We start from the raw sequence: 26,488 nt of genomic DNA on the forward strand, positions 1-26,488 counted from the left end.
GTTCTATTAAAATGCTTTAATATCGTGAAATAGTTTGGCAATTTATTAGATTATTACATTAACATATTATTAGATAATTAAGACTCATATGCTTCCTAGAACCCAGGGTTATCAAACTGCCAGCCCATGGGCCGCATGCATCATGGCGAAACCGTGCCCACCCCATTGCCGGCAATGGGGGAAAAAAGTCACGATACGTTGCAACACGTCACATGACATTGCGAGTTTGACACCCCTGCTGTAGCCTATAATAATTTCCATAGAAATTTGCAAAAAAACAGATTTAATTTGTTGGAATGTAGTCGTCTGGAAATAATTACTCCAAGAAACCTTCTCTGTATGTGAATGTGAAGAGAAAGTGAGAGAGAACACCAATGGGGTTTAGCAGTTAAGATCAAGGTTAAATCCTGTCTTAAGTATTGAAGCTAGTTGTCTGACTTTGGGCCAGTCATTTTTCTTAGCCTTAGAATGGAAAATCAAAATCTACCAATCTTCACTGGATTGTGGTATTGAGGTAATCCTGTGCTAATAATTTTGAGTTCTTTTAGACAAATTTATAAAATTTTAAGTACGTTTCTATGGGAAGAACAAACCTTTGATTTTTTTTTATATTACTGTTACCATATGATGATGGAGATTTTAATTTTCCAAATTTCAGTTTTGTCATTGGGCATATTTTTACTCCCATTTCTATAAAGAATACAAATGACTAATATTCATATTGTTTTTAACAGCATATTGTGAATATCAATAAAAACTAAAGATATGAATGTACTTTTGATTATATAACAAAAATTTGGAAAAAGTTCTTCAGTAAATGAAGAACTATGGATCTATTCAGTGTAAAAGGTAAAGGTTCTCCCGCACATGCGTGCTAGTCATTTCCAACTCTAGGGGCCGGTGCTCATCTCTGTTTCAAAGCCGAAGAGCCAGCGCTTGTCTGAGGACAACTCTGTGGTCATGTGGCCGGCATGACTAGACGCCAAAGGCACATGGAACGCTATTACCTTCCCACCGTAGTGGTCCCTATTTTTCTACTTGCATTTTTACGTGCTTTTGAACTGCTAGGTTGGCAGAAGCTGGGACGAGTAACAGGCGCTCACTCTGTTACGCGGCACTCAGGATTCGACCCACCAAACTGTCGACCTTCTGATCAACAAGCTCAGCGTCCTAACCCACTGAGCCACCGCGTCCCTATTCAGTGTGGGATGTGCAAAATCATTTTTCAGTATTGAAAAAATAGTGTAACCCCTTAGAATTAGATTGATAATACATATTAAATTTATGTTTATGAATTAGCTTTCAATGCAATGAAAAGGCTGATCAGTGTTATTCTTGCTAGTCACGACTTAATAATATGTTTAAAAATTGGCTAAATGGCTTTGTTATATAATATAATTTATTTTTGTAGTTTTCTTTTTCCTTTGTTTATCTTTTTTAAATTTTTCTTTCCTCATTCCTTGTATATTAAGGCAATACAAAATTAAAAAACTGATTTGCCAGATTTTAAACATTTGTTTGGATTATAATTCCTGTGCTTTAGGACAGCTCCTATGGAAAACACCTGATGCTATAAAAATGCTGCCATTACAACATAATCCCCTAAGGGTTGATATCTTGGTATTTCAGTATGTTTCCTTTTCCATTTGATCAGCTAATGAACTCCTTCATTCATCTGTGTAGAACAGCGGTCCCCAACATTTTGGCACCAGGAATCAGTTTGTTGTTAGTTGCAAAGTCATGTCCGACCCATCGCGACCCCATCTTCTGGAGATGAACCAGTTTGGTGGAAGATAATTTTCCCACAGATTGGGAGAGGGGTGTTGGTTTCATGCACTACCTATATCCTGCACATGCATAGATAACACTTTGCTCACATGTGCAGCCCGGTTCCTAACAGGCTGCAGAGTGGTACCGGTCCACAGCCCAAGGGTTGGGGACTCCTGGTGTACAGGTAAGGTATGCCTAGTAGAAACACATTCAGGTAGTTCTGTCTATACCCTTCTACAGCATATTGATGTGGAAAGAAGGAAATAGGTTTTTGTTTCCTGAATGAAGAGACCTCTTATCGTAGGAACTGCATAAAAAATAATCTTGGTATTATTTTAATCAATAACATTTTCTTTCCCAAATGCCATTAAGGCTAGTCTGAATGTACCCTGTGGAGAAAATTAGACTCAATCAACTAGACCCGTGGTGGCGAACCTGTGGCACGCAGAGCCCTCTCTGTGGGCACACGTACCGTCACCCCAGTCCTAGGCCTTCAGCTGGTTTTTACAAAACCTTTTTGCTTTAGGACTCCACCGCCATGTGCAAAAAAAAAAAGGTTCGTTCAATCAATCAATTTCAACTTCTCGTGGGAAAAAAAGATCTCACAAAGTTGGAATTGATTGAGGCTGAAGAACAGCTTTTATCCGTGGGCTGTTAGGCTTTTGAATAGGATATAATCTTATGCAGAGTTGACTTGGGAGGCCGGTGTGTGGTGTAGTTGGTTCACATAGTGTGGTGGGATGGAGGGTTTGTTGTCACTGTGTGTTGGGGGGAGAGAGCACAGGGGGAGGCTCAGCTAATCTCAATGTACACATGTTGTACTTTGACAATAAAGGTTTATTATAAAGGTTTATTATTATTGAACTTTTTAGTCCCACCCAGTCTGCTGTTACCACCACAGCCACGCCCACCCAATGGGCCACGCCCACCCAGCACCCAACGATACATAAGTGGGTTTTGGATTGCAGTTTGGGCACTTGGTCTCTAAAAGGTTCGCCATCACTGTACTAGACAAAGGACTGGATATAATCTGTCCAATCTATACTGGACAAAGATTAGACTCAAGCACAAATATTTGTTTTTCAGAATCCATAAACTAACCATTGACGATGTGACCCCAGAAGATGAAGCTGATTATTCTTTTGTACCTCAGGGATTTGCATACAATCTCTCAGCTCATCTGCGTTTTTTGGGTAAGTTCCGTGGAATCTCTTTTTTAACGCCAGGTAAGAATGTGTAGCAGGATTTATCTGACTATCTGTCTGTTTTTAAATGCAGATTTCATAGCTATGGTTAGATCCTGTTGCTGAATGTAGTTTATTTTATTATATTACAGTTCCGGCACCACCATTTGCAAAAAAAAAAAGCAATAAGAGTAGTAGAACATTTATTGTTTTAGTCAGCGGTGGGATTCAGCCGGTTTGCACCACTTTGGCAGAACCAAGCTAAGTTTTTGTTGCCCAGGCCCAGAATGGACTTCTGGAAGCAGTATCTGCATAGAGAACCGGTTGTTCACCTTTTTGAATCCCACCACTGGTTTTAGTGTAACTTAGTTAATCTTAGAAAATTAGTCCACAAACTATTTTCAGTCTAGTTGGCCTTTTTCAGCGGACTGGTTTTGATGTGGGAGAGTTCTGTTAGAAGAAATGAGGCAGGGAAAGAGGGTGGCTTTTCCCTTTTTTTTAGCATGTTGTCCCTCCTTCCCCACCCCATGTCACCTCCCAAGCTTTTCTGGAAGATTGTTCCAGGAGAGGATGTACAAAGATGAAAGGCAACAGAAGAAAGAGTGAATCAAGGAAAAGTACTGCCGTGTTCCTTTCTTGGGTGGGAAGCTTTCTACAGTTCTACTAAGCCCAAAGGATGAAAGTTGTTAATAGGTTAGCAACGGTAGAAATGCAATTACTGGATAATGGGACATATAAGACAGATGAGGTATTTTATAAATCTATGCATGTATATCACAAGTACATGAGAAACAGACCTGAAAGTGAGATCAGAGAATAAAGTCTGAAGATATGAAAAGCAAGCAGAAAATCAAAGTGATAAAGGAAACCTTTCACCAACCCCTGCAGGCAGAATATGCTAATTATATTTTATACTGTTTTTGAAGAAACAAATCTATGACCATGATGGTCCAGAAAAATCAAGTAGTGGAACATAGTTTCAGAATAATGATAAAACTTATTTCGTTACAAATGTTTATCGGTGACTCAATAGATGAATTCAAAAATCCAGTGTCGCTGCTTTGTGATTTTTATTTTTTATTTTTTGTCCACCTACGGATGTTCATAGTTGTTTTGAAGCTTGCTAAACCTGAGAAAATGTTAAACCGAAAACATTTCATCAAATGTTATTTCATGCTGGCATAACAATGTGGCAGTGGTGATTTTCAGGTCTTCTGCAGCCACAATGCCATATTCAGAGGAAAAATAAGGGACAGGATGAAACTTTAGAACATGGCAGAGGGGCAGCAATTTTAAAAAAAACAGTGGATTGGCAATGGTGAGCGATCCTTTAGGCTGCACGTTGACAATTCTCCATCTCTCCCGATCACCAAGGCTTTGGAGTCAATGGCATAAAGTCACTGGAGCCATTAATAGATCAAACTTAATGACAGTATTCAATCATTATTGCCTTGATTTTATTACTCTGCTTTACCCCTTCTCTGTCCTCATACAGTCTCCTTGGCAACTCACATTCTTTCGCTATAGATTTTTTTTTTAGAAAAAATAAATGCTTGATATATAGCTACCAAACACATTTAATTGTGTTTTTTTTCTCCCTTTCTTTTCTTGCAGAGGTTAAGATTGACTTTGTGCCTAGGCAAGGTAAGGACATTTATTTATTTATTTATTTATTTGTTTGTTTATTTATTTATTTATACTAATCTAGGAAATGAGAACCATATTTAAAAAAAATCTCTCCTGTTTTAGATGAGTCTTTTTCATAAAATGGTTTCTCTGCTTTTGCTGCAGAACCCCCCAAAATCCATCTGGACTGCATGGGGCAAACTCCAGACACCATTATTGTGGTAGCTGGAAACAAGCTGAGGATTGACGTACCCATCTCAGGGGACCCCGTTCCTGAAGTGATCTGGCAGAAAATAAACAAGGTAATAACAGTCTAAAAATGCCAGGGCTTCGTAGCTGGTCCTTTAAATCACTACTGCCTGTGTGCCTTACTATGAATTTCTTGATTAAAAAAAATAAAGGAATTCTTTACAATAAAGGGGAATATTTGTAGGTCAGGATTAAAATGAGGGATCCTTGGTGCTCTCTGAGTTTGATTGTTTCCTTGCAGTGTACTGAGGTAGTGATGATGGGCAATGAAACGTCTGCAAGAAAACAACGAAGCTCAGAGAGCACCAAGGGCCCCTCAAAGGAATTCTTAACCTGAAAATATAGTTTCGATGTAAAATATTATAAGAATATTTTCTTTTCGGTTCTCCAAGCACAAACATTATCTTGGCAATAAAAATAACCACTCAATTTTGGCTCTAAGCATATTCCTCCCTTCTGTTTCTAATATTCGTCTGTAGAGGTCTATACAGCTAAAATGGTACCATTCTTGTACTTCATCAGCAAGCTATTTGTTGTGGGTGGGGGGAGAGAAATGTGGAGGAGAATTTGAATACTGGCTGAGTATAGATAAAAGTCAATTTAAAAATGGGGTGGGGGTGGGGGAATAGATAATAAAACAGAAATCTTGAATGAAATCTTGAATAGCATGAATTCTTCCTGCAGTAATTTACCGTTGTTTCTGCTCGTATAAGTTTAAGCAATCAGGGGATTTTCTTGTCCTCACCTTTTGGTTCTGGATGAATCCTCATGTACTTCAAATGCAGTTCACTTGACAATCTGAACAGGTACAAAGGCTATTATTGATTGCTATCTGATAGTTTACTCTAACTCACTTTTTCTTGTAGCCTGAAATAATTGAGCATCAAGCTGGAAGGATTAATCCTACCATCCATTTTGAATCACTTCTATTGAAGTCATGTTATCATTCAAAACATCCAAAGAGCTGCTATAAAGATTGAGGAGTTTTGAATTGCCCATGCCATTCTAACTGATCACAAAACCAATCCCTGTCCTGTTTCATTAATATCACTTCATCAGGGACACAGTATCAAGCAGTTCAGATTATAACACTCCTTCCTGTTCATAGGTATGATTTATTTAGATTACAGAATGACTTCTCAGGTATTTGAATAAAATTAACCAGCCTAGAAAGGCATTTTCTATCTTTGCCTTAATTGTGTGCAAATCAAAGGATTGCCTTCTTTTGTGTGAAGATACAACAACCCTTTTATGTGTCTTCTGGGTATTTAATTGCTGTTAGCCACAGCCATCCTAGACAATGGAAAAGAACTGGAGAGCTGCACTTTGAATATCAAGAAAAATCAAGTTACCTATCTTTGTTTTAAACCTTGATCCAGGGAATTGGTGATTCAGAAGCTAAAAAGTTGATGGTCAGCCTTCAATGTTTGTACCTGTATTGTGATGTAAGAACACCTTTGCAAAAGTCTGGGACAAGGCCATGGTACAAGACTGGCATCGTTAACAGGCAGTAGTTTTCAAAGAATGTGGTTAAAAAAATCAAGATGACAGCAGCAACATATTGCTCCCCCCCCACTCAAAAATCTTCCATGAAAACAGTATAGGCTATACAGGAATAGTCAGTATAGGCTACTACAGCAATAGAGGGACCTTGGAGTCCTAGTGGGCAATCACTTGACTATGAGCCAGCAGTGTGCAGCAGCAGCCAAAAAAGCTAATACAATCCTGGGTTGTATAAACACAGGCATAGAATCAAGTTCACGCAAAGTATTAGTGCCGCTTTATAAAACCCTAGTAAGACCACACCTGGAATACTGCAACCAATTTTGGTCACCATACTACAAAAAAGATGGTGAGACCTTGGAAAAAGTTCAGAGAAGAGCAATTAAAATGACCAAAGACCTGGAGACTAAATCATATGAAGAACGGCTGCAGGACTTGGGTATGGCTAGTCTAAAGAAAAGAAGAAATAGAGGTGACGTGATAGACATATTCCAGTATTTGAGGGGCTGCCACAAAGAAGAAGGCGTCAAACTATTCTCCAAAGCACCAGGGGGCAGGACAAGAAACAATGATTGGAAACTGACCAAAGAGAGAAGCAATCTGGAATTAAGGAGAAACTTCCTAACAGTGAGGACAATTAACCAGTGGAACAGCTTGCCTTCAGAAATTGTGGGCGCTCCATCAGTAGTGATTTTTAAGAAGAGACTAAATAGTCACTTGTCCAACAGGGGGCTGGACTAGAAGACCTTTAAGGTCCCTTCCAGCTCTATTCTATTCTATACCTTACAGAGAAGCTTAATTAAGGCAAACAGATTTTTTAAAAATACTTGCTCTCATTGGCTCTCCAGTTTGTGAAGATGCTTAGAAAGTGTGTACTTTAATCATATCTACTAGATGATCTGAAATAAATGAGACTTACAATGGAGTATGTTTCATAACTAGATTGCACATAAGAAATTTAAAAAACTATATACAGGTGAAACTCGAAAAATTAGAATATCGTGCAAAAGTTTATTTATTTCAGTAATGCAACTTAAAAGGGGAAACTAATATATGAGATAGAGTCATTACATGCAAAGCAAAATAGTTCAAGCCATGATTTGTCATAATTGTGATGATTATGGTGTACAGCTCATGAAAACCCCAAATCCACAATCTCAGAAAATTAGAATATTGTGAAAAGGTGCAATATTCTAGGCTCAAAGTGTCCCACTCTAATCAGCTAATTAAGCCATAACACCTGCAAAGGGTTCCTGAGCCTTTAAATGGTCTCTCAGTCTGGTTCAGTAGGAATCACAATCATGGGGAAGACTGCTGACCTGACAGTTGTGCAGAAAACCATCATTGACACCCTTCATAAGGAGGGAAAGCCTCAAAAGGTAATTGCAAAAGAAGTTGGATGTTCCCCAAGTGCTGTATCAAAGCACATTAATAGAAAGTTATGTGGAAGTGAAAAGTGTGGAAGAAAAAGGTGCACAAGCAGCAGGGATGACCGCAGCCTGGAGAGGATTGTCAGGAAAAGACCATTCAAAAGTGTTGGGGACTTTCACAAGGAGTGGACTGAGGCTGCAGTCAGTGCATCAAGAACCACCACACACAGACGGATCCTGGACATGGGCTTCAGCCGCTCCTGAACAACAAACAACGTCAGAAGCGTCTTACCTGGGCTCAAGAAAAACAGACCTGGTCTGTTGCTCAGTGGTCCAAAGTCCTCTTTTCTGATGGGAGCAACTTTTGCATCTCATTTGGAAACCAAGGACCCAGAGTCTGGAGGAAGAATGGAGAGGCACAAACTGCAAGATGCTTGAAGTCCAGTGTGAAGTTTCCACAGTCTGTGTTGATTTGGGGAGCCATGTCATCTGCTGGTGTTGGTCCACTGTGCTTCATTAAGTCCAGGGTCAACGCAGCCATCTACCAGGAGATTTTGGAGCACCTCATGCTTCCTTCTGCAGACGAGCTTTATGGGGATGCTGACTTCATTTTCCAGCAGGACTTGGCACCTGCCCATACTGCCAAAAGCACCAAAACCTGGTTCAAGGACCGTGGGATTACTGTGCTTGATTGGCCAGCAAACTCGCCTGACCTGAACCCCATAGAGAATATATGGGGCATTGCCAAGAGAAAGATGAGAGACATGAGACCGAGCAATGCAGAAGAGCTGAAGGCCACTATTGAAGCATCCTGGTCTTCCATAACACCTCAGCAGTGCCACAGGCTGATAGCTTCCATGCCACGCAGCATTGAGGCAGTAATTGCTGCAAAAGGGGCCCAAACCAAGTACTGAGAACATATGCATGCTTATACTTGTCAGAGGTCCGATATTGTTGTATGTACACTCCTTGTTTTATTGATTGCATGTAATATTCTAATTTTCTGAGATTGTGGATTTGAGGTTTTCATGAGCTGTATGCCATAATCATCACAATTATGACAAATCACGGCTTGAACTATCTTGCTTTGCATGTAATGAGTCTATCTCATATATTAGTTTCCCCTTTTAAGTTGCATTACTGAAATAAATGAACTTTTGTACGATATTCTAATTTTCCGAGTTTCACCTGTATATTTGTGTGTGCATAAGCCCATCTGCCAACAGCCCAACCCTCATTTTTTAAAAAAATACCATGAAAAATGCACCATCTACAGATGAGCAAACCCTCAACATTTTTGTGTTTTAATTTTCACAATTGGTTTACCTGCAGGTGGCTCATTGTTCACGTACTGGCTCATTGAATTTTGGTTAGACATTTGAATGTCTGTTTATCCACTGATGGGCTTATCCATGACCATATATAGGATATTTGAGTACTTTTAACAAGCCAAGGGAGAAACCTACTCTATATATATGCAGATAAACTCATTCGTAGATAAGATGAACCTAATTTGGGAGCTGTATTTTGACACCTAAAATTCTTGGTTTTTCCACAAATACATAAAATATATAATTACTTCTAATTCTTGGTAATCTACAGTACAAGCAGCTCCAAAATTCTCGATAGTTGCATGAAACAACATAGTTTTCAGTTATTACAAGAAACGCCAGAAGTTCAAGAAAATGTACTGGACTATAAATAATAAAAAAGTATGTGTTATTAACACTTAATTAACTATTAAGATATTTTGCTTACCTTTTATGTTTGGAAAGAACAAGGCTGACCTCTTCTGGTATGTATTTTTAATGCTAGTTCATTTTCTCTCCTTAAATTCTTTCTGAGAGTTTCTGCTTTGAAACCTTTTTTTTAAGTTCATCATTTCTTATGTTTAGCATTTTATCCCTCCTACATCTTGATCTCGACCTTCATTACACAAGGGCATGTTTATTTAAATACAGTAAAGGAACAATTCAGAACAGTTCTTTCCCACAGCACTGTTCCTCACGGTAAAAATAGCCATCAGTCTTAGAGGTAGCAGAAAATTATAGTAGCATAAAATTGGCTAAATGTGCTGGTGATCCCTATCCTGCCAGATTCCAAATGCCATGATGGGGGCAAACAGTTCTGTCCTTATCAGATGCAGGTATGTCAAAGACAAGGATTGATGGCTTCCCCCTACTTTATTCATCAGTTAAAGAAAAGACATCTATCTATCACGCTCCTTAATGTGAGATGGAGATTGTGATGGAGATGCAGCAAATTTTTAATAAATCTGTCCCCTACCTGAATTTCTGCTGGTTTTGCACAAATATTTATTGCACAGGTACATTCAGAAGTCCAATTATTAAGTATTATGAGCTTGTTATTTGGCTCCCTTGGGACATAGGTTTAGCACTATTGCAGAAGCACATTCACCTGTGTTCAAAAACTCACATAATATGGTAGCAATAACTGGAGGTATTTTACCTTTGTTTCTACAGCTGCTAGTGAAATCTCTAAGCCAACTCTCTAAGCCCAAGACCTTCTCATAGACTTTGTGACTAAAGCAAGACAATCCACTCTAAGGAAAAATAGAGTCTCCCACTATCCATAGGACCTGACAGGCACTGCTCTAGGACCAGAATGAAGGGGACCTGCCTATACCAAAGCTGGCCAATAGATGCCAGACTGATCCTACCAGAAGTGTTAATAAAGCATCTCAGATGGTATCCATAGCAAAACCATCCCCATTTCCCCATCCACAAATAAACGTATTGTCTATCCATTGGTGTTTCAGTTGCTTGCTGCTGTAATCCTATGAATATAAAACAGTGTGATCAGTAGAAGAGGTTGTTTTTTTTTCTTTTACTATTGGGATTATGCTTTCATCTTAAGGTTAGGGAAGGATTGTCATGAAGAAAATCTATCTACATGGTCACTGGGAGTTGAAAACAGCTTAATTGCACATAATCAGTCTTAAACAGTCTGCTGCTACGTTCTCCATCTTCTCTGAGGGGTTGTCCTCTAAAACAATATTTTTGCGGGCAGCTGGGTAAAATCGTTTAGTAACGAATCTGGCTAATTTCTTTGTTTTTAAACATGAAGCCTATTTTTTTTCTTCTGCTTTCTCTCTCTTTCAGAATAATGAACTGGAACTAATAAAAGGTGGCTCAAACTCTATGGAACTTAAGGGCACATGTGATGATTTGACTAACAATGAGAAGGCAAGTCTTTCATTTTTCAAACTATCAGGCTGATAAATCTCCCCTTTGACAAATGTTTGCAACCCAGTGATCCCTGCAGTAATTCGGAGATTCAGAATGGTTATGTAAATTGGCAGTTTGCAATAATAGCAGCTTAGAGCTTTTAATTTGAATTGTCTCTCTGGACTCAGTTGTGCTTAAAGTACTATTTCTCAAACTGTTGAACCTTCAGCACTTCTTTTAACTCCAAAGGATGAACTACCCATACCACCCATCTGAAAGGGCAGTCTTGTGCAAATACGCGTATACTTCTATGCAAGCATACATTGTCTGACAATAATCCCACATTGGCTTTGGAATGACTTCGTTGATCCTTTTTAAGCCATGCAGAAAGATACATGAGGGAAAAGAAAACAAGCCTTTCTAGGCTTTCTTATTTTCAAATGATGGGCTAGAAAGTGGAATTATTTTCTTAGGATCAATCTGGATCAGTTGCAAAGAATGTTCAGTGTATCCAGATTTTAGCTATTTAGGGAGTAAAATAGGGCTTATCACTGCAATCCCAATTCTTTTATTCCTTGCTACCCTCAGCTCCTTACTGTACGACTGATTCCAGAAAAATTAAGTGATTATAAGATAAACTAAATGAAATTCTCATCGGCATGCATAGCTCAAACAAGTCTGGTCAGTTAAAATCAAACTGAATTATTTTTTTTATTTTTTTTTTATTTTTTTTTAATCCCATTTATATCCCGCCCTTCTCCGAAGACTCAGGGCGGCTTACACTCTAAGCACAAATCAATGTGCTTAGCAGTAGCCTTCATTCTATGTATATGCCTGCTTATTAGGGCTTTCACACACACCCCAAGCCGCATTATTACAAAGTCAGCTTAATTATAAATGAAATGACACCATTTTTACACGAACACTTTAAGTGAAAAAGAGCTCTTAAAGTACTTAGATTTTGTAGAAAAGAAAATGCAATGTTTAGCACATATTTGCAGCACTATTCATGCTGAGATCAGAGAGATTGAAAGCTGGTTTAAGAAAATTCTGCCAGATTGGGATGCACTGTTGGTGACTTGCCAGATGTTCAGTACAATTCTTCTAGTACTGTTCCCTCCTAATTTTCCCAGAAAAGAAAGCAGCTACCAATCACTTTTCTTCCTATAGTGTATATAGATACAGTAAACATATAGAATGTTTTTGTGTATACAATACATGTATACAGTTATATCTATATAGAGAAAGTGGATGCATTAAAATGCCTATATATTCAAGAAGACAACCCTGCTTTAAAATAAAAACTTATTTCTTGCATTTTTCTAGGTTTGGCTCAGTAATATCTGTTGCAGCTATTGTTACAGAATTCTTTCAATAGCACAGTGGTTATAATGTTAGCATGACTTGCAGAAGGTCACTAATTTGAAACCACATAGAAATTACTATTTTTCTTACCCTGAACAACCCACATCACTGCATTATTCAATAGGTTCTCCTGGATTTATTTCTGTCAATTGAAGTAAAATACAAAGGATTTTGTTATAATTATTTGTGCAGACTATTTGGAAGCCGTTTTTTTTAAAAAAGAAAAAAAGCCAAGTTCTGTTGTTTCAACAGTGTAGTGATGGAACTTACTTAAGAAAGAACATGCTCAGCAAAAAAGTAGGAAGCATAGGGGGAAATTAGTAATAAAAGACCTCTGTCTGCTGTGCTCTGGACCAATAACTTCCTATGTATCAAGAAAATATCATTGCTTTGCAACATTTATAATAACTGAAGCAGATATTAGTAAGCTGCAGGGCTTCAACCATTAAAATAAGTTGTTCCTTGAGTGTATTTCTGTCACTATAAAGTAATCTGTTAAATTGTCTAAAGGAAAATATAAATCTAGGAGCAGCAGTTAGACAGTAGTGCTTGTACTGACACGAACTGGAAAACGTAGTGTTGTTTTTTTAACACAGAGCAGAAAAAAACAGATGGGGGTCACATTTGCAAATAGGCTAGGTTTACGTAGAGGATGACATCCAATCCTACCCTCCAGAAATGATTGGTGGATCATACTTGCAACAGGGCAATCTGGCCATGTGAATATGCCCTTGGAAGCCCCCACTCCATTGCTTCCTGATAGCTTTTATCAGCTGTTTCTTCTCCAGACCACCTGTTAAAATGTACACAAATATTTTTGCTTATCTACCTATTTATTTTTCTCTTTTACACATTCAGATTATCATGGTGCAAATGCAACCTTAGTAATGTGTACAAAGCTACTTAAATGCTAATAAAAAACTTGGTCCCACTCCATACATCCACTGAAACTAACTTACTTTTTAAAAAATTTGCTCACAGCCATTTCCTGATTTGGAAGGCCGAGTCCATGTGGAAACATATGAAGACCATTGTGTGTTTACTATTGAAGGAGCTGAGAAGGAAGATGAGGGAATCTACAGAGTTGCAGTGAAAAATGCAGCTGGAGAAGATACAGCTGATATCTCTGTAAAAGTTATCGGTAAGCAAGACAGTGGTGGGTTTAGTACATGAAGCAAGCCTTGTCAGTCATTCCTCTGATGTCTTCATATTTTCTAATGGAGTAGAGACTCAACAGCTGGGATCACCTAGTTCAACTCCTCCCTTCCCTGTAAATCAGTGTTTCTCAATGGTGGGCACTTTAAGAGATCTGGACTTCCCAGAATTCCCCAGCCAGCTATGTGGGAGTTGAAGTCCAGACCTCTTAAAGGGCCTTAGGTTGAGAAACACTGCTGTAAGTAAAACTCCAAATAAGGGAGAAACTTGTAATGGCTGAGTCTCCAATTTCAGTGAGTGGTTTTCAGGGAATTGTTGCCTGAATTATCTCGCTCTTTTTGTCATCTGGAGTAAGCTGATAATAATCTCAGAAACACAATCAGTGGTGGGATTCAGCTGGTTCGCACCACTTCGGCAGAACCAGTAGCTAATTTTTTGTTGCCCAGGTCTAGAATGGACTTCTGGAAGTGGCATCCTCACAGAGAACCGGTTGTTCATATATTTGAATCCCACCACTGCTTACAATCCAATAACATATTAAACACACCTTTCAAATATGTTTCTTGGTCACTTGGCTTGGCAACTAATTGTTCTCCTTTATCATTATTTCTGGGTTGAGTAAAGTCATATTTTCTATCTTGTGTCATTTAAAAATATAGCATGTGGGTGAAGTCTCAACAGATTGGCTTTCTTTTCATTTTTAAGTACCGTATTAATCTGATTATACCATTTGTTTTACAGATGGAGAAATATTGTGACTAATATAGTAGTTACAACAGGAACATTTCCCTTCCTTCAAAATGTTGCTGATTAAGAAACCTTTTTCAGTTTTGTTTGACAAAATGCCAATACTTATAAGCAAGAATGAAAGTTCAATAAATCAAGAATATAGCAAAAACTTGCAAGAGTGCTTGGGCCCAAAGCTCATTCATAAGCTTAAGTCATTGTAGCTTCACTGAAAGATTTTTTGATTATCGAGAGAGAGAGAGAGAGAGAGAGAGAGAGAGAGAGAGAGAGAGAGAGAGAGAGAGAGAGAGAGAGAGAGAGAGAGAGAGAGAGAGAGAGAGAGAGAGAGAGAGAGAGAGAATGAATTGAACTGAATCCCTTCTAAAAAGTCTGCTTTTTCCAACTATTTTGTTTCTACACGGGCAACCCAATGTTGATGAGAACAGTAGGATTCTCCCCTTCTGAAACTTGAGATACTATGTAGCCATCATACTGTTGAATACCTCCTACTCCTGCATTTCTCTAAGAACCTTTTAAAATAATTCAGATAGGCAGCTGTCATCACTATACTGTGTAACAGCAAGTTCCTTAATCTAAAAAAGGTGATTCTGATAAGCACTAGCAAAAGAAAATACTTTGATCTCATCTTTCACGCCCTCTCCAGATATACCCGACCCACCAGAAGCTCCTAAAATCACTGATGTTGGTGAAGACAACTGCATAGTACAGTGGCAGCCACCTAAGTATGATGGAGGACAGCCAGTACTGGGTAAGAATTGACAATAATCTTAACAGAAGAGTTTTTAATTGCAACAGACATTTCCTGTCAATTACTTATAGAAAAAAAATGGCAGGGCTGTGAAGTGCCTTGGATGTGTTTAATGTGTGGAGATATAGCATCTGTCTGCAACTGCTTAAAGCAGTCCATTTTTCTGAAAATTGCAGCTTTGGGATCCTAGAAAAACACCTGGCTACTATTAAGCATTGTAGAGAAGTGCAACATACGTGTCTCATGTGCTCCAAAGCACCTGTTTGGAAGAGAATCGGATAGTGTTTTGATTTCTCTTACTTGTCGTTTCAAGGACAACATACCCACAACATGATACTTAAGGCATACAAAAGGAAACAGGAAGACCTTTTCTGTATAAAGTGTCTAGAATAGAAGCTCATAATAAAATATTTAACTTTCATGAACCAGTGGATTCAATCAACTTCGGGTACTATACGGAAAGCATAAGTAGAAATCACCCTTATTTCTTCTGCAATTGACGTAGTGTGCAAAGCATTTTTCAGTGCAAAAGTCACTTTTCAAACAGAGTAGCAAGTGTCAAGACAGGAAGGAATGGTCATCAGAACAGATAGTTTAAGGTTGCAATCTTACAATACTGGCATGGTTAAACACATTATGATCAGACTGTCTATCTTTTGGTGAGACTGTAGACAAAAATAGCATTGGCATTATGGAGTTCAAATGGTTTTAATTATGCATACAGGGCTAAGTCTCCTGTTAATATGTTACTTGTATTGGCTGCAATGGAGCCATGTTCCTGTCCCTGATTCTGCTAGCTCCACCCACCCACCCATTGAATGGAACCAGATATCTCTGAACAGGAATATTGATTAATGAGTTCCAATTTGGGGGCTCCACATAGACCCAACACTTGAAATTCTAAATGAAGCACAGGCATTGTATTTCACATACACATGTTTACTTTAAAAAGTAATGGACTGAATAGTATTTCTTTCATACACTATACATTTGCATGTAATCAAGCTTTTCATTTCAGTGTAAAAACAATTCTTGCTATCACTCACAGAGAAAACACTTCAGTTCTGAAGAGGATGAGAAGAGCATAAGCTCTATTGAACAGTGTCAGATCTCCTCCAGAGCAATAGTGCATAGGTTTGCCTTGCATAAACTTCAATCCTATATGTAGACCTTGGGAAGTCTTATCACATTTACAACTGCAAGTTCTGCATCTTCTTGTTGTAACTGGGTGTTAAAAATAGAAACTGGGGGGGGATTTCAATCCGCACGGAAAGTTCACCCTACTTTTAAAGTTTAGATGTCTTAACTAGAGGAATAATCTGTTGGGCTGTTTTATTTCAGTTGGTGTGCAGGTGAAGGAGCTTTTAATAGTTTGGGTAATGTTACTGGGCTGAATAAATGAGGCCACAATTTGTTAAATTACACAATGTAGATTGCCTATTTTTAATTTTTTTTTATATAAGCAGATTGACTACTCAGAGATCCAGCTTCTGGTTAGATCATTATAATCAAGTGGGATGCCTTATACGTAACTCTTCCATGTCAGCCATTATAGTGATAAATATAAAACCAGGGCTAATATAGGATTTGCTACTTAGGTCCATATCCCTCCTAAGGAATAGGTGCTATCTGCCTCTCTGTCAGCCATAACAGATGTTTTCTGCAGGCTTTTACATTTCTCAGAAATGAGAGGAGAGGTGTTAATTTCAACTTGGTCATGGTGTTTCTTCTACACAGAATGATATAATGACACATTAGGCAGGAGAACAGATTAATAATAAATAAACCCCAATGTGACTTGTGAGTAGACTACAGAAACACAAAGGATTAGAGTTCCGTCCACGGAAGAGAGTCGACTTCAAATCAGTTTAACCACAATTGTGTGGAAACCTCAGGAAAAAGAGAGAGTGATTTCAGAGTAACAATGTGGTGTCTGACTGTATATTAGTAAAATAAATAAATATGTAATTGGCTGGTAATTTAGAACAGTTTTTAAAACATGCAGCTGCAAGACAGACACTGTTTAGTAAAATAAACTTGAATTAAGGCATAAAGTAAGAAAGGCAAAACTTATTTTCTAGGAACTAAGGCAATAAACAATAAAATGTAAATATTTTATAAAATAAGTAACTATTTCTAACAATGTTTACAGTAATCTCTTTCTGATTAATGCATAAGCTTGCTCTTAATTAAATATCTCAAAAAGGCATTATTTTGTGATCTAACGGTAGTTCCAAAAAGTCTCATTATATGGTATTATCAATCCCTTCCTTTTAATATACAGTACAAACAGTCTTGATCTTAGGAGATACTTATGAACTACAAGGCATTGTAATGGCAAAGTGTAACTGGCTAATACTCAAGGTCAGGCTTTCCTTACATTCACACTATTTTTGCTTTTATCTCAGTTTAATAATTTGCTAAATAATAGAGCATTGAGAATCCAAATATTTAATGTTGCCTTCCCTAATCTATGTACATGAAGACTAAATGACAAATATGCATGAAATATGGATGCAATAAAAAAATCTGATTTGAAATTTTCTGTACAGCAAAAGCAAAATGGTTGTGTTGTGGTAGTTGGCTGCTCTATGGCCCAAGGCAGTTCCTCAATACTTTTATAGTTTCTTTTTGATTTCCAGGTTACATCTTAGAGAGGAAGAAAAAGAAAAGCTACAGGTGGATGAGGCTGAACTTTGACCTTTGGAAGGATCTGACTTATGAAGCAAAGAGAATGATTGAAGGAGTTGTTTATGAGATGAGAATTTATGCCGTGAACTCAGTTGGCATGTCTCGGCCTAGTCCTGCCTCACAGCCTTTCATGCCAATTGGTGAGTGTCAACCTGCATGTTGCATTATTTGTAATCCCTCCTTGAGAACGCAAGAAAGATATGAACAATTCTGAAGAGAGAAAATAGTTGTATAACTATTTAAAGTTTGGTGTTTTTTTCCCATTTACCTGTCCTTGAAAACGAGAGCATGGAGCTTCCAGTTTCATAAAATTGCTGATGAATTTCTAACTGTTAAAATTAGAAGTGTGAGAGGCAAGCTAGGCTGAACAAGAGAGGGAAGCTAATTGACCATGACCTCCCATTGCCTCTCAGCTTCCCCCATTCCATTATGGATGCAAATGCCATACTAAACTACTAATGCCACCCAGCCCACCTCCCCTGTGAAGCTGTAAGGCTATCTGATTAAGAAAATATCCATGGATTTTCTATATATAATCATTATGACCCCCACCATTTTGTAGCAGTCCTTGAGTTAAAGGCTCTGTGACTCATTGTGAGAAAGCAGCATTTGAGAAATTAAGGCACGGCAGTCATAGCAATGACCGAAGAGGTGGCTCAACTCATAGAAGTCCATGAAGAAGGAGATGAGGCTTCAGAAAGTAACAGTGTGGAAATTCAAGACCCTAAGAATGGACAAGCAGAGAAAATTATATTTGAAGAGAAAGTGATTAGCTCTGATTTTCAGTCACCATTCAACAAATGTACTGGTGAAGCAGAAGAAGAAGATCCAGTCCAGGAAACGGTTGAAGAGCTCCCACAGGCAACAACTGAGCTAAAAGGTCCAGGATTTTACCTGATTACAAATAAGAGGCAACCTGCAACTCTGGAGATGAGGCACTGGGTTTGTAATGTGCATTTTATGGTAACATGCTCACATCCAAGTACCGGTGTGTGAGTGACGCACAAGCTTTTTAAAGATTACTTTCAACAACTGGCTTTAATTGAATGTCATTCCAAAAAAGGCGAGTGAGAAAATGTGTTTCTCACAACAATGTTAGGTTGGGTGCTAACATTAGGTTCCCCATCTGTTGTGTCATTTTTAACCTTTTTGAAAAGAGAAAGGGCTTGTTATCTGTTGTATGGAACATTCTGTATAGTTGAAATATTTTAAACAGTTTTTCACAATGTGATTAAATACCACAACATTTAAGCTGCCTGATTTATGATAAGCACACATATGGCACAAAAAAATAACCCACCTACCTTCTTTTAAAAGTGTTGTTCCCTTATTGCATGTAGTCTAAATGAAATGAGGTTGAATCAGCTGTGGAACAAGTATTATGCCACACAGTGAAGTGTGAAGCCTTGGTAGACTTAGATGGAAAAATATTTGGTAAAGAGGAATCTCAAAGATTGAAATGCAGCTCATCTGTCCAAAATATGTTTCAGATTATAAGCTTCTTAGAGCCTTTGAGAATGAGCATAATATAAATAAATCTTTTAGGTACAGTGATGATGATGATGATGATGATAATTACAATATTGACAATCGAGTAATATTCGTGGGAGAACTCTGCTACAAAATACCTCTGTTTTATAACTACTGAACCAGAAAATTATTCTTTTCTACATCTGTCTCCCCAATATTGACTGCCAATTAGAGCAGTATGATATCCCTTCTTGTCCTGCTTATAGCTGTTAATTCTGGGATTAAGAGCATTCATTATGCACATTATGTTGACATGCTAGTTAATAATTTTTACCTTCTCTTTGAGTCAAATTAGCAATTGTCACACCATCTACTTAGCCATATTAATGGGATTGTGAGCTCCAACAAGAACAATCTATGCTCCACAAGAGTGCTTAAATGCTGCCAGTGCTATAAAATTCAGCAGCCTCCATCTTCGCTTGTTTTCAGCTTAGGAAATTCTGTTCTAAAGATACAATAATGGCTATCATCTTCCAGACCTAAGTAAGGGATTTTTGTTAACCCACCAAATCTCCATGTGATGTTCATATTACTGGCTTCTCCCACAGTTAAATTCTTCAGATCTTTAGTATCTTCAGTAGAGGTGCTGTTTTTCTAAAAGCATGAAGTCTTCACCATCAAAAGTCAATTTTATGAAAGCTCTTTCAAAGTCTAAGATTCTTCACGGGGATTGTTTTAAGACAGTGGTTCTCAACATTTTTTTCACCATGGTCCCCCTTTAAATATTTTTTGTGGCCACGGAGCATGGCCATGGGCCACTAAGATTTAAATCATAACATTTATTCAATCTTTTGTGAACCCCCTGTGATGACATCACACACACCCCCAGAGGTCCACGCACCATAGGTTGAGGATTACTGCTTTAAGAAGCTACTTCATTTTTGACAAATAGTTTGTGTGTCATGCTATTTGTAAAAAAAAATATTGTGCTGCTTTTATAGTTTTAAATTACATTTTGCAAAAATTTAACATATTATAAGATGACATTTTTAATAAGGAAAATGAAAATTCCATTGTTGCTCAGCTTTAACATATCATGCTAAGTCTTTGGCTTGTGCATTTTGTTTAGCTCCCCCAAGTGAGCCAACACACTTTACTGTAGAAGACATTTCTGACACTTCTGTTACCTTGAAGTGGAGACCCCCTGAACGGATTGGAGCAGCAGGATTGGATGGCTACAATATTGAATACTGTAGAGAAGGATGTGAGTAAGTTCTGATGTACTCTGAAATACTTTCCAAGGAACAAATAACACCCATTTTGCTGTGTTTACTAAAGAAGACATTGATCTTCAGGTTGATAAAGTAGAGCGAGGAGGGCAGAGTAAGATGAAGGAATTATTATTATTATTATTATTATTATTATTATTATTATTATTATTATTATTATTATTATTATTATTATTATTATTATTAATTTTATTTGTATACCGCCCTTCTCCCGAAGGACTCAGGGCGGTGAACAGGGCAATACATATTAAAAAACAAGATACAAAAATTAAAAACGATTAAACAAATGCCCATGAATAAGTTAAAACACATTAAAAATAGATTAAAACAGATTAATAAAACCCAACCCCATCCCATCAGGCCAGGCCAGCTTGTTCGAAAAGGTAGGTTTTGAGATCGCGCCGGAAGGAGCGGAGGTCAGGCGCCATCCGGAGCTCGACCGGAAGATGGTTCCATAAATCCGGCGCGCCCACAGAGAACGCCCTCCCCCTGGGGGCCACCAGTCGACATTCTTTGACCGGTGGCACCCTGAGGAGGCCCTCTCTGTGGGAGCGTACTGGGCGGAGGGAAGTTGACGCCGGCCGCAGGTGCTCCCCAAGGTATTCCGGACCCATGCCATGTAGGGCTTTGTAGGTCATTACCAACACCTTTTTTTAGAGTGATTATGGTTTAAAACTGGCTAATGTTATAGAGATTCTCTATTGAGGGGCTGCCTATTTCCTAAAATGTGGATCACTGTGCATAGAAACAGAGATAATGGAATATGAGCTAACTTACAAGAGTGGGTATAAATTTACTTTGTAGTTATGTATTTTGTTTGTCTCTCCACCTCCAGAAAAATGAGTAGGAACTAATATTCTTTGGTGATAGTAATTGTTACACAATTTTAGCTTGTCACTCATTATTCCTAAAATTATTACAGCAAATGTTAAAGTAATCTCTGATCTGTAATCTGTGAAATTTTCAATAGATCCAGGTTCAAAATGCAGTCTCTGCCTCCTCTAACTGTTCCTTAGATTTATGTTACATTTAGTTAGCAATCTCATAAAAACGTCTTATAAAAACGTGCTTTAAAAAAATCTAGCTGTTTGTTTTTTAATATCTGCAGCCACCGAATGGATTCCAGCTCTTCCTAGCCCCACTGAACGCACATCTGTCTTACTTAAAGATTTGGTTACAGGAGACAAATTGTATTTTCGTATCACTGCTATAAATTTAGCAGGGACAAGTCAACCAGCAATGATCAAGGAACCAGTTACTGTTCAAGAGATCTTGCGTAAGTGCCTTGAGAAAATTCCTGAAGCCATTTATAATTATTTCTTTAATGAAAAGCTCCTTGGAGTACAAGGGAGTATAAATTTGTTTATTGGAGTTCATTCTTCCTAATATTTTAAATTCATCAGTCTTCTAATCTTTTTGGGCCAGAGGGAATGTTTTGAATTTTGAAAACATATTATGGAAGCTCCCAAAAAATAATTGTCATGGAGGCAGTCATCCACTTACAAACAAATGTCAAGATGGTAACGCCAGTCACAGTATACTTCCTTCACTGATGAAACAAAAATAAATTTCTTCAAGGATTGTAATACATGTAGACTCATTAAAGGAAATCAATTTTTAAAGTATCTGACAAACTTTTGGATACTCCAACCTGCTTAACAGGTACCAAATTACATTTTATAGATGTATTATTGTAGTTGAGTTCCATGTTGGAATCTCAATTTTAACCATATGAATCTGGCTTTCTAATTTGAGTCCAGGATCTCCTAAAACTGGACTGTACACCTGATTTACACTAGAACATGGATGCGCAATCTATGGCTCTTGAGATGTTTTTAGATTCCTACTTCTCTCAGTCCCAAGCAGAATGGCCTATGTTCATGGATAATTAATTGAACAATTAGAACCCCAGTGTGACATCTTCTTCCCATGGATCTTTGCAGCATTTGCCAATGGCACATGTTTTTTTTAAAAAAACCTCCAAATAGTAGCCATTAAATATGCTTAAAGTTATGGTTTCTATAAATATTTAATACATATTGTCAAAATAATTTCTTACTTTTTTGCACAAGTACAATACAGTATATACAATAATCTAAACTAGACTAATTACCTGCTGACTTGATTTTTGATCTACAGAGCGCCCTAAAATTAGACTGCCACGCAATCTCAGACAGACTTTAATGAAGAAAGTTGGTGATACAATCAACATTGTAATTCCTTTCCAGGTATGTGATGAGATCTTTATTAATCATAGGGCAAAGTCTTACCCTTGTTGAAGAAACTGACAGTGGGCACAAGTATACCTGTGTATCTCTGGAGTAATTCTTGTTCAGAAGAAATTTCCTCATCATTGGGTGAAAGCACATCTGGTCTGTATTTTAATCCTTCCACCAAGTTATCTAAGTACTACCCACCTCTGATTTAGCTGAGGACAATGTTTGTAGTCATATCTCTATGTCTCTTCAACTGAGTAGATTGGCAGTACCTCTACTTTGCCATATTGCTAGAAGAATGTTTGCAAGGAGGTTCATTGTCAGAAAGAACTTTTAGAAATAGCCAGTGACAAGAAACTCTGTGCCTTGCTAAATAAGTTATTTCTGCCTTCTACCCCTAATGTGACAAGCAGCACAAAAGTGACACTTCTAAATCTCATAATTGTCAAAATATTAAAAAAAAGGTTCGTTTAAAATCTGAGGGCAGTTTTTCTCAACCTTGGCAACTTTAAGATGTGTGGACTTCAACTCCCAGAATTCCCCAGCCAGTATGTATAATTAAAATTGTCAAGGTTGAGCAATATTGGCTTAGATCAAGAGATAAGAGATAAACAAAGGTAAATAAAAAGTAGATAATAATTTGTTCAGGAGTTATGAAAATCTTCAACTCATCTTAGGAGGAATTGATCTACTCTACAATCCAAGTTGTTCAATTTTTCCTCTATTGCTCCAATGCAACTGCAAAGAATGATTGGAATCCTTCATCCCCATTTTAAGTTACCCAAACTAGACAAACCGTGAGAAAGTTGAACTGTTGCTTGTTTAACACATTAATTTTAAGTCTCCTGGAGTAAATCTATCTACCTGAACCTCCAGGCGAGAGGAGCAGCATGTAAGTTAAATAAATGAATAAATACATACCAATGTGTTTGACAGTGACTTGATGGCCACATAGGTAAAGGTAAAGGTTCCCCCGCACATGCGTGCTAGTCATTTCCAACTCTAGGGGCTGGTGCTCATCTCCATTTCAAAGCCAAAGACCCAGCGCTTGTCTGAGGACATCACCGTGGTCATGTGGCCAGCATGACTAGACGCCAAAGGCGCACGGAACGCTGTTACCTTCCTACGGTAGTGGTCCCTATTTTTCTACTTGCATTTTTACATGCTTTCGAAGTGCTAGGTTGGCAGAAGCTGGGTCGAGTAACAGGCGCTCACTCTGCTACAGCGGCACTCAGGATTCGACCTGCCAAACTGCCGACCTTCTGATCAACAAGCTCAGCGTCCTAACCCACTGAGCCACCGCGTCCCTTATGGCCACATAATAATAGAAAATTAAAGCTTTAAACTGAAGCTTATAAAATTAATTGTATTTTGTCTTGAATGGTATACTAAACTGTTTTTACTCTAAAATGGAGTAGTTTAAGCCATACCAGAGATGGGCAGACATGCAGAGTCTGAGGGAAAGCTCATTATTAAAACTCATTGTCACTAAAAACTTTAGTTTGATTGTGATGTCTGATTATGGCCACGATAAAAGTTAAATTCTAAATACTTTATGATTTGAACATCAGCATACATTCCACGCTTACATTAGTGATGTTAAAAATTTGATCTTTTGAAGGATTTGACTTTTAAATTGTTGAAATATATTGATGTTCTAAAGTGTGTGTGTATTTCATGTTCTCTGGTAAGAAAGAGATGGGCTAAAAGAGAAGAACTAACCTACTCTAGAGAATTACAGTCTCACAGTAATGAAAGGCATTTTCCTGCTCAATGTATAGATTGAAGCACACTTTTTTTAAAGCAGATTCTTGACTTTCGGGCATCCACATGTATATTGCTCCATGGTGGTGATAAAAAAATAACATCTTCCTAAGAAGCAGCAGGTGCTAATGAGAACTGGTCATTTTATAATAAGACAATTAAAAATTATTTTCTGATAGCTTCATTGTAGCTATATGTGAGGGCTATAGTTATATATTTCTAGCTATAGATACAAGAAATAAAACCTACAGGGAACAGCTGTGAGAGAAACAATTTCTTCGTATAAGGCAAGACATTAATACTATACAACCATCTACTGAAAATCAGATTTGTTTTCAGTCTGACCATTTTTCTTTCTTTTCACAGGGTAAACCTAGACCTAAAGTTATCTGGAAAAAAGATGGTCAACTAATAGACTCCAAGGAAGTGGGAATACGAAACAGCAATACAGATACTATTTTATTTATCCGAAAGGCAGAACGTCACCATTCTGGAAATTATGAAGTTGAGGTGCAAATAGAAAACATGAGTGACAAGGTCACCATTACTATGCAGATTATGGGTAAGAAACTGCTGGATAATATTTATCTAAAACAGTTGTATCTCACTCTTCACGTGGAACAACTTAATAGAAATCAGGTTTAATTTTTTTCTTAACCGATCCTTCTGCAAAATATACTGTATTTAGTTGTAGCAGGAATCTCAGCAATACAATAATTAAGTCTCCTTCCCATTCCATGTTTCAAAAAATATTTTCCCAATGCTTGTGAAAAGGGCGATTGAGGAGTGGGAGAAGAGAAAAAAGCTCACCTTTTAATATAGACTCCATTGGATTGGTGCCTCTTTGGATGGATGATCAATCCTTTGAGCATAGTCCCAACCGAAGTTAGAAACCACAGCAGCTGCTTTTATTAGAAGAGTGTCAGAATTTCTGTGGTGGATTTCACAACTGAACTTAGTTCCATCCATTAAACCTACAGCTACTAATACATAGACAATTTGAGACAGTATAGAGGTTTTTTTCTAGAACTATTCAATGAAGAGTGAAAATACTTATCCATTTATAAGGGTAGCTATTGAAAGATCCATTTGAATTTTTGTCTCAGGAGCTCCTTTACATTATGCCTATAACAATGCAATCAGCTTCTTTCTCTGAGACAGAGTCTTATTTTTGAGAGAATTAATTCATTTCCTGTAAAATACAAAAAAAAAAACATTTGAAAGAATAGCAAACCAATCTGATATTCCCAGGATTAATTATTGATCATTTTAAGTGTTTAATGGATAATTGACTACAATATCTGTAATGTATTGGCCTTTTACATGCTGTAAGTGTTTGCTTATGTTATACTGCTTGCTAATTGCTTAGTTCAGGGGTGTCAAACTGCTGGCCCGTGGGCCGGATGCATCGCAACAAAACCACACCCACCCCATTGCCAGCAATGGGGAAAAAGCTCCGATACGTTGCACGATGTCACGTGACGTCGCGGGTTTAACATGCCTGGCTTAGTTCAATTGCTAAGTGCTTAGTTCACGTGTATTCTTGTAATGGTTGCTGGGCCAGCCCAGACTAAGTAGGTCTTTGGGTGGGAAACCACTGCTTTAAACCTATTGGTCACTGCCTATCGGCCAACCATATAAATAGCTTCTGTTATGTTCTGACGTTCAATAAAGCCTGTTGCTGTTTTGAACCTTCCGTCTCGCTCCATGCCTGTAAAGAACCGGCTACACAACACTGTCAATGAAGGTGAGATGAAGGCTGAGACGCTCCTCGGCGTGTGCGGCCCAGCCACCTTCGATATCACTGAGAACTTGGTCACCCCAGAGTTATTGGAAACCGTCACATATGCTGACCTCAAGAAGAAACTGCGCAACCATTTTGAGCCAAAGCTTTCAGTGATAGCATGGAGGCACGCCTTTGAATAATGCAAACAACAACCCAGCGAGTCGGCAACAGAATTCATAGCAGCGCTTCATCAAGCATCGCAACTCTGCAATTTTTCCGACCTAAAGGATCGACTAAGAGACTGCTTAGTCTGTGGACTCAGGAGCATAGAGCTCCAACAAAACTTCTTTGCGAAGGAGACTCTCTCACTTCAAGAGGCCTTAAAGGAGGTCATGGTGGATGAAGCCGCTGGAGGGGCCATGAAGGC

General features: G+C 38.0%; 1 protein-coding gene across 1 annotated transcript in view; it reads left to right on the plus strand.

The window, feature by feature from the left end:
- MYBPC3 (myosin binding protein C3) overlaps window positions 1-26,488 on the plus strand; it is a gene marked incomplete at both ends in the record, with an annotated part of 90,348 nt that overhangs the window by 54,783 nt on the left and 9,077 nt on the right. The window contains 13 exon segments of the mRNA XM_081327249.1: window positions 2,857-2,963; window positions 4,569-4,598; window positions 4,746-4,874; window positions 4,877-4,882; window positions 9,799-9,848; window positions 10,825-10,908; window positions 13,237-13,396; window positions 14,801-14,905; window positions 17,548-17,736; window positions 20,196-20,330; window positions 21,464-21,631; window positions 22,495-22,583; window positions 24,702-24,897. Coding sequence (XP_081183375.1) covers window positions 2,857-2,963; window positions 4,569-4,598; window positions 4,746-4,874; window positions 4,877-4,882; window positions 9,799-9,848; window positions 10,825-10,908; window positions 13,237-13,396; window positions 14,801-14,905; window positions 17,548-17,736; window positions 20,196-20,330; window positions 21,464-21,631; window positions 22,495-22,583; window positions 24,702-24,897 — 1,448 coding nt within the window.

The sequence above is a fragment of the Vipera berus genome (genome assembly GCF_964194415.1).
Source record: "Vipera berus genome assembly, chromosome: 1".
Taxonomy (NCBI): Eukaryota; Metazoa; Chordata; class Lepidosauria; order Squamata; family Viperidae; genus Vipera; species Vipera berus.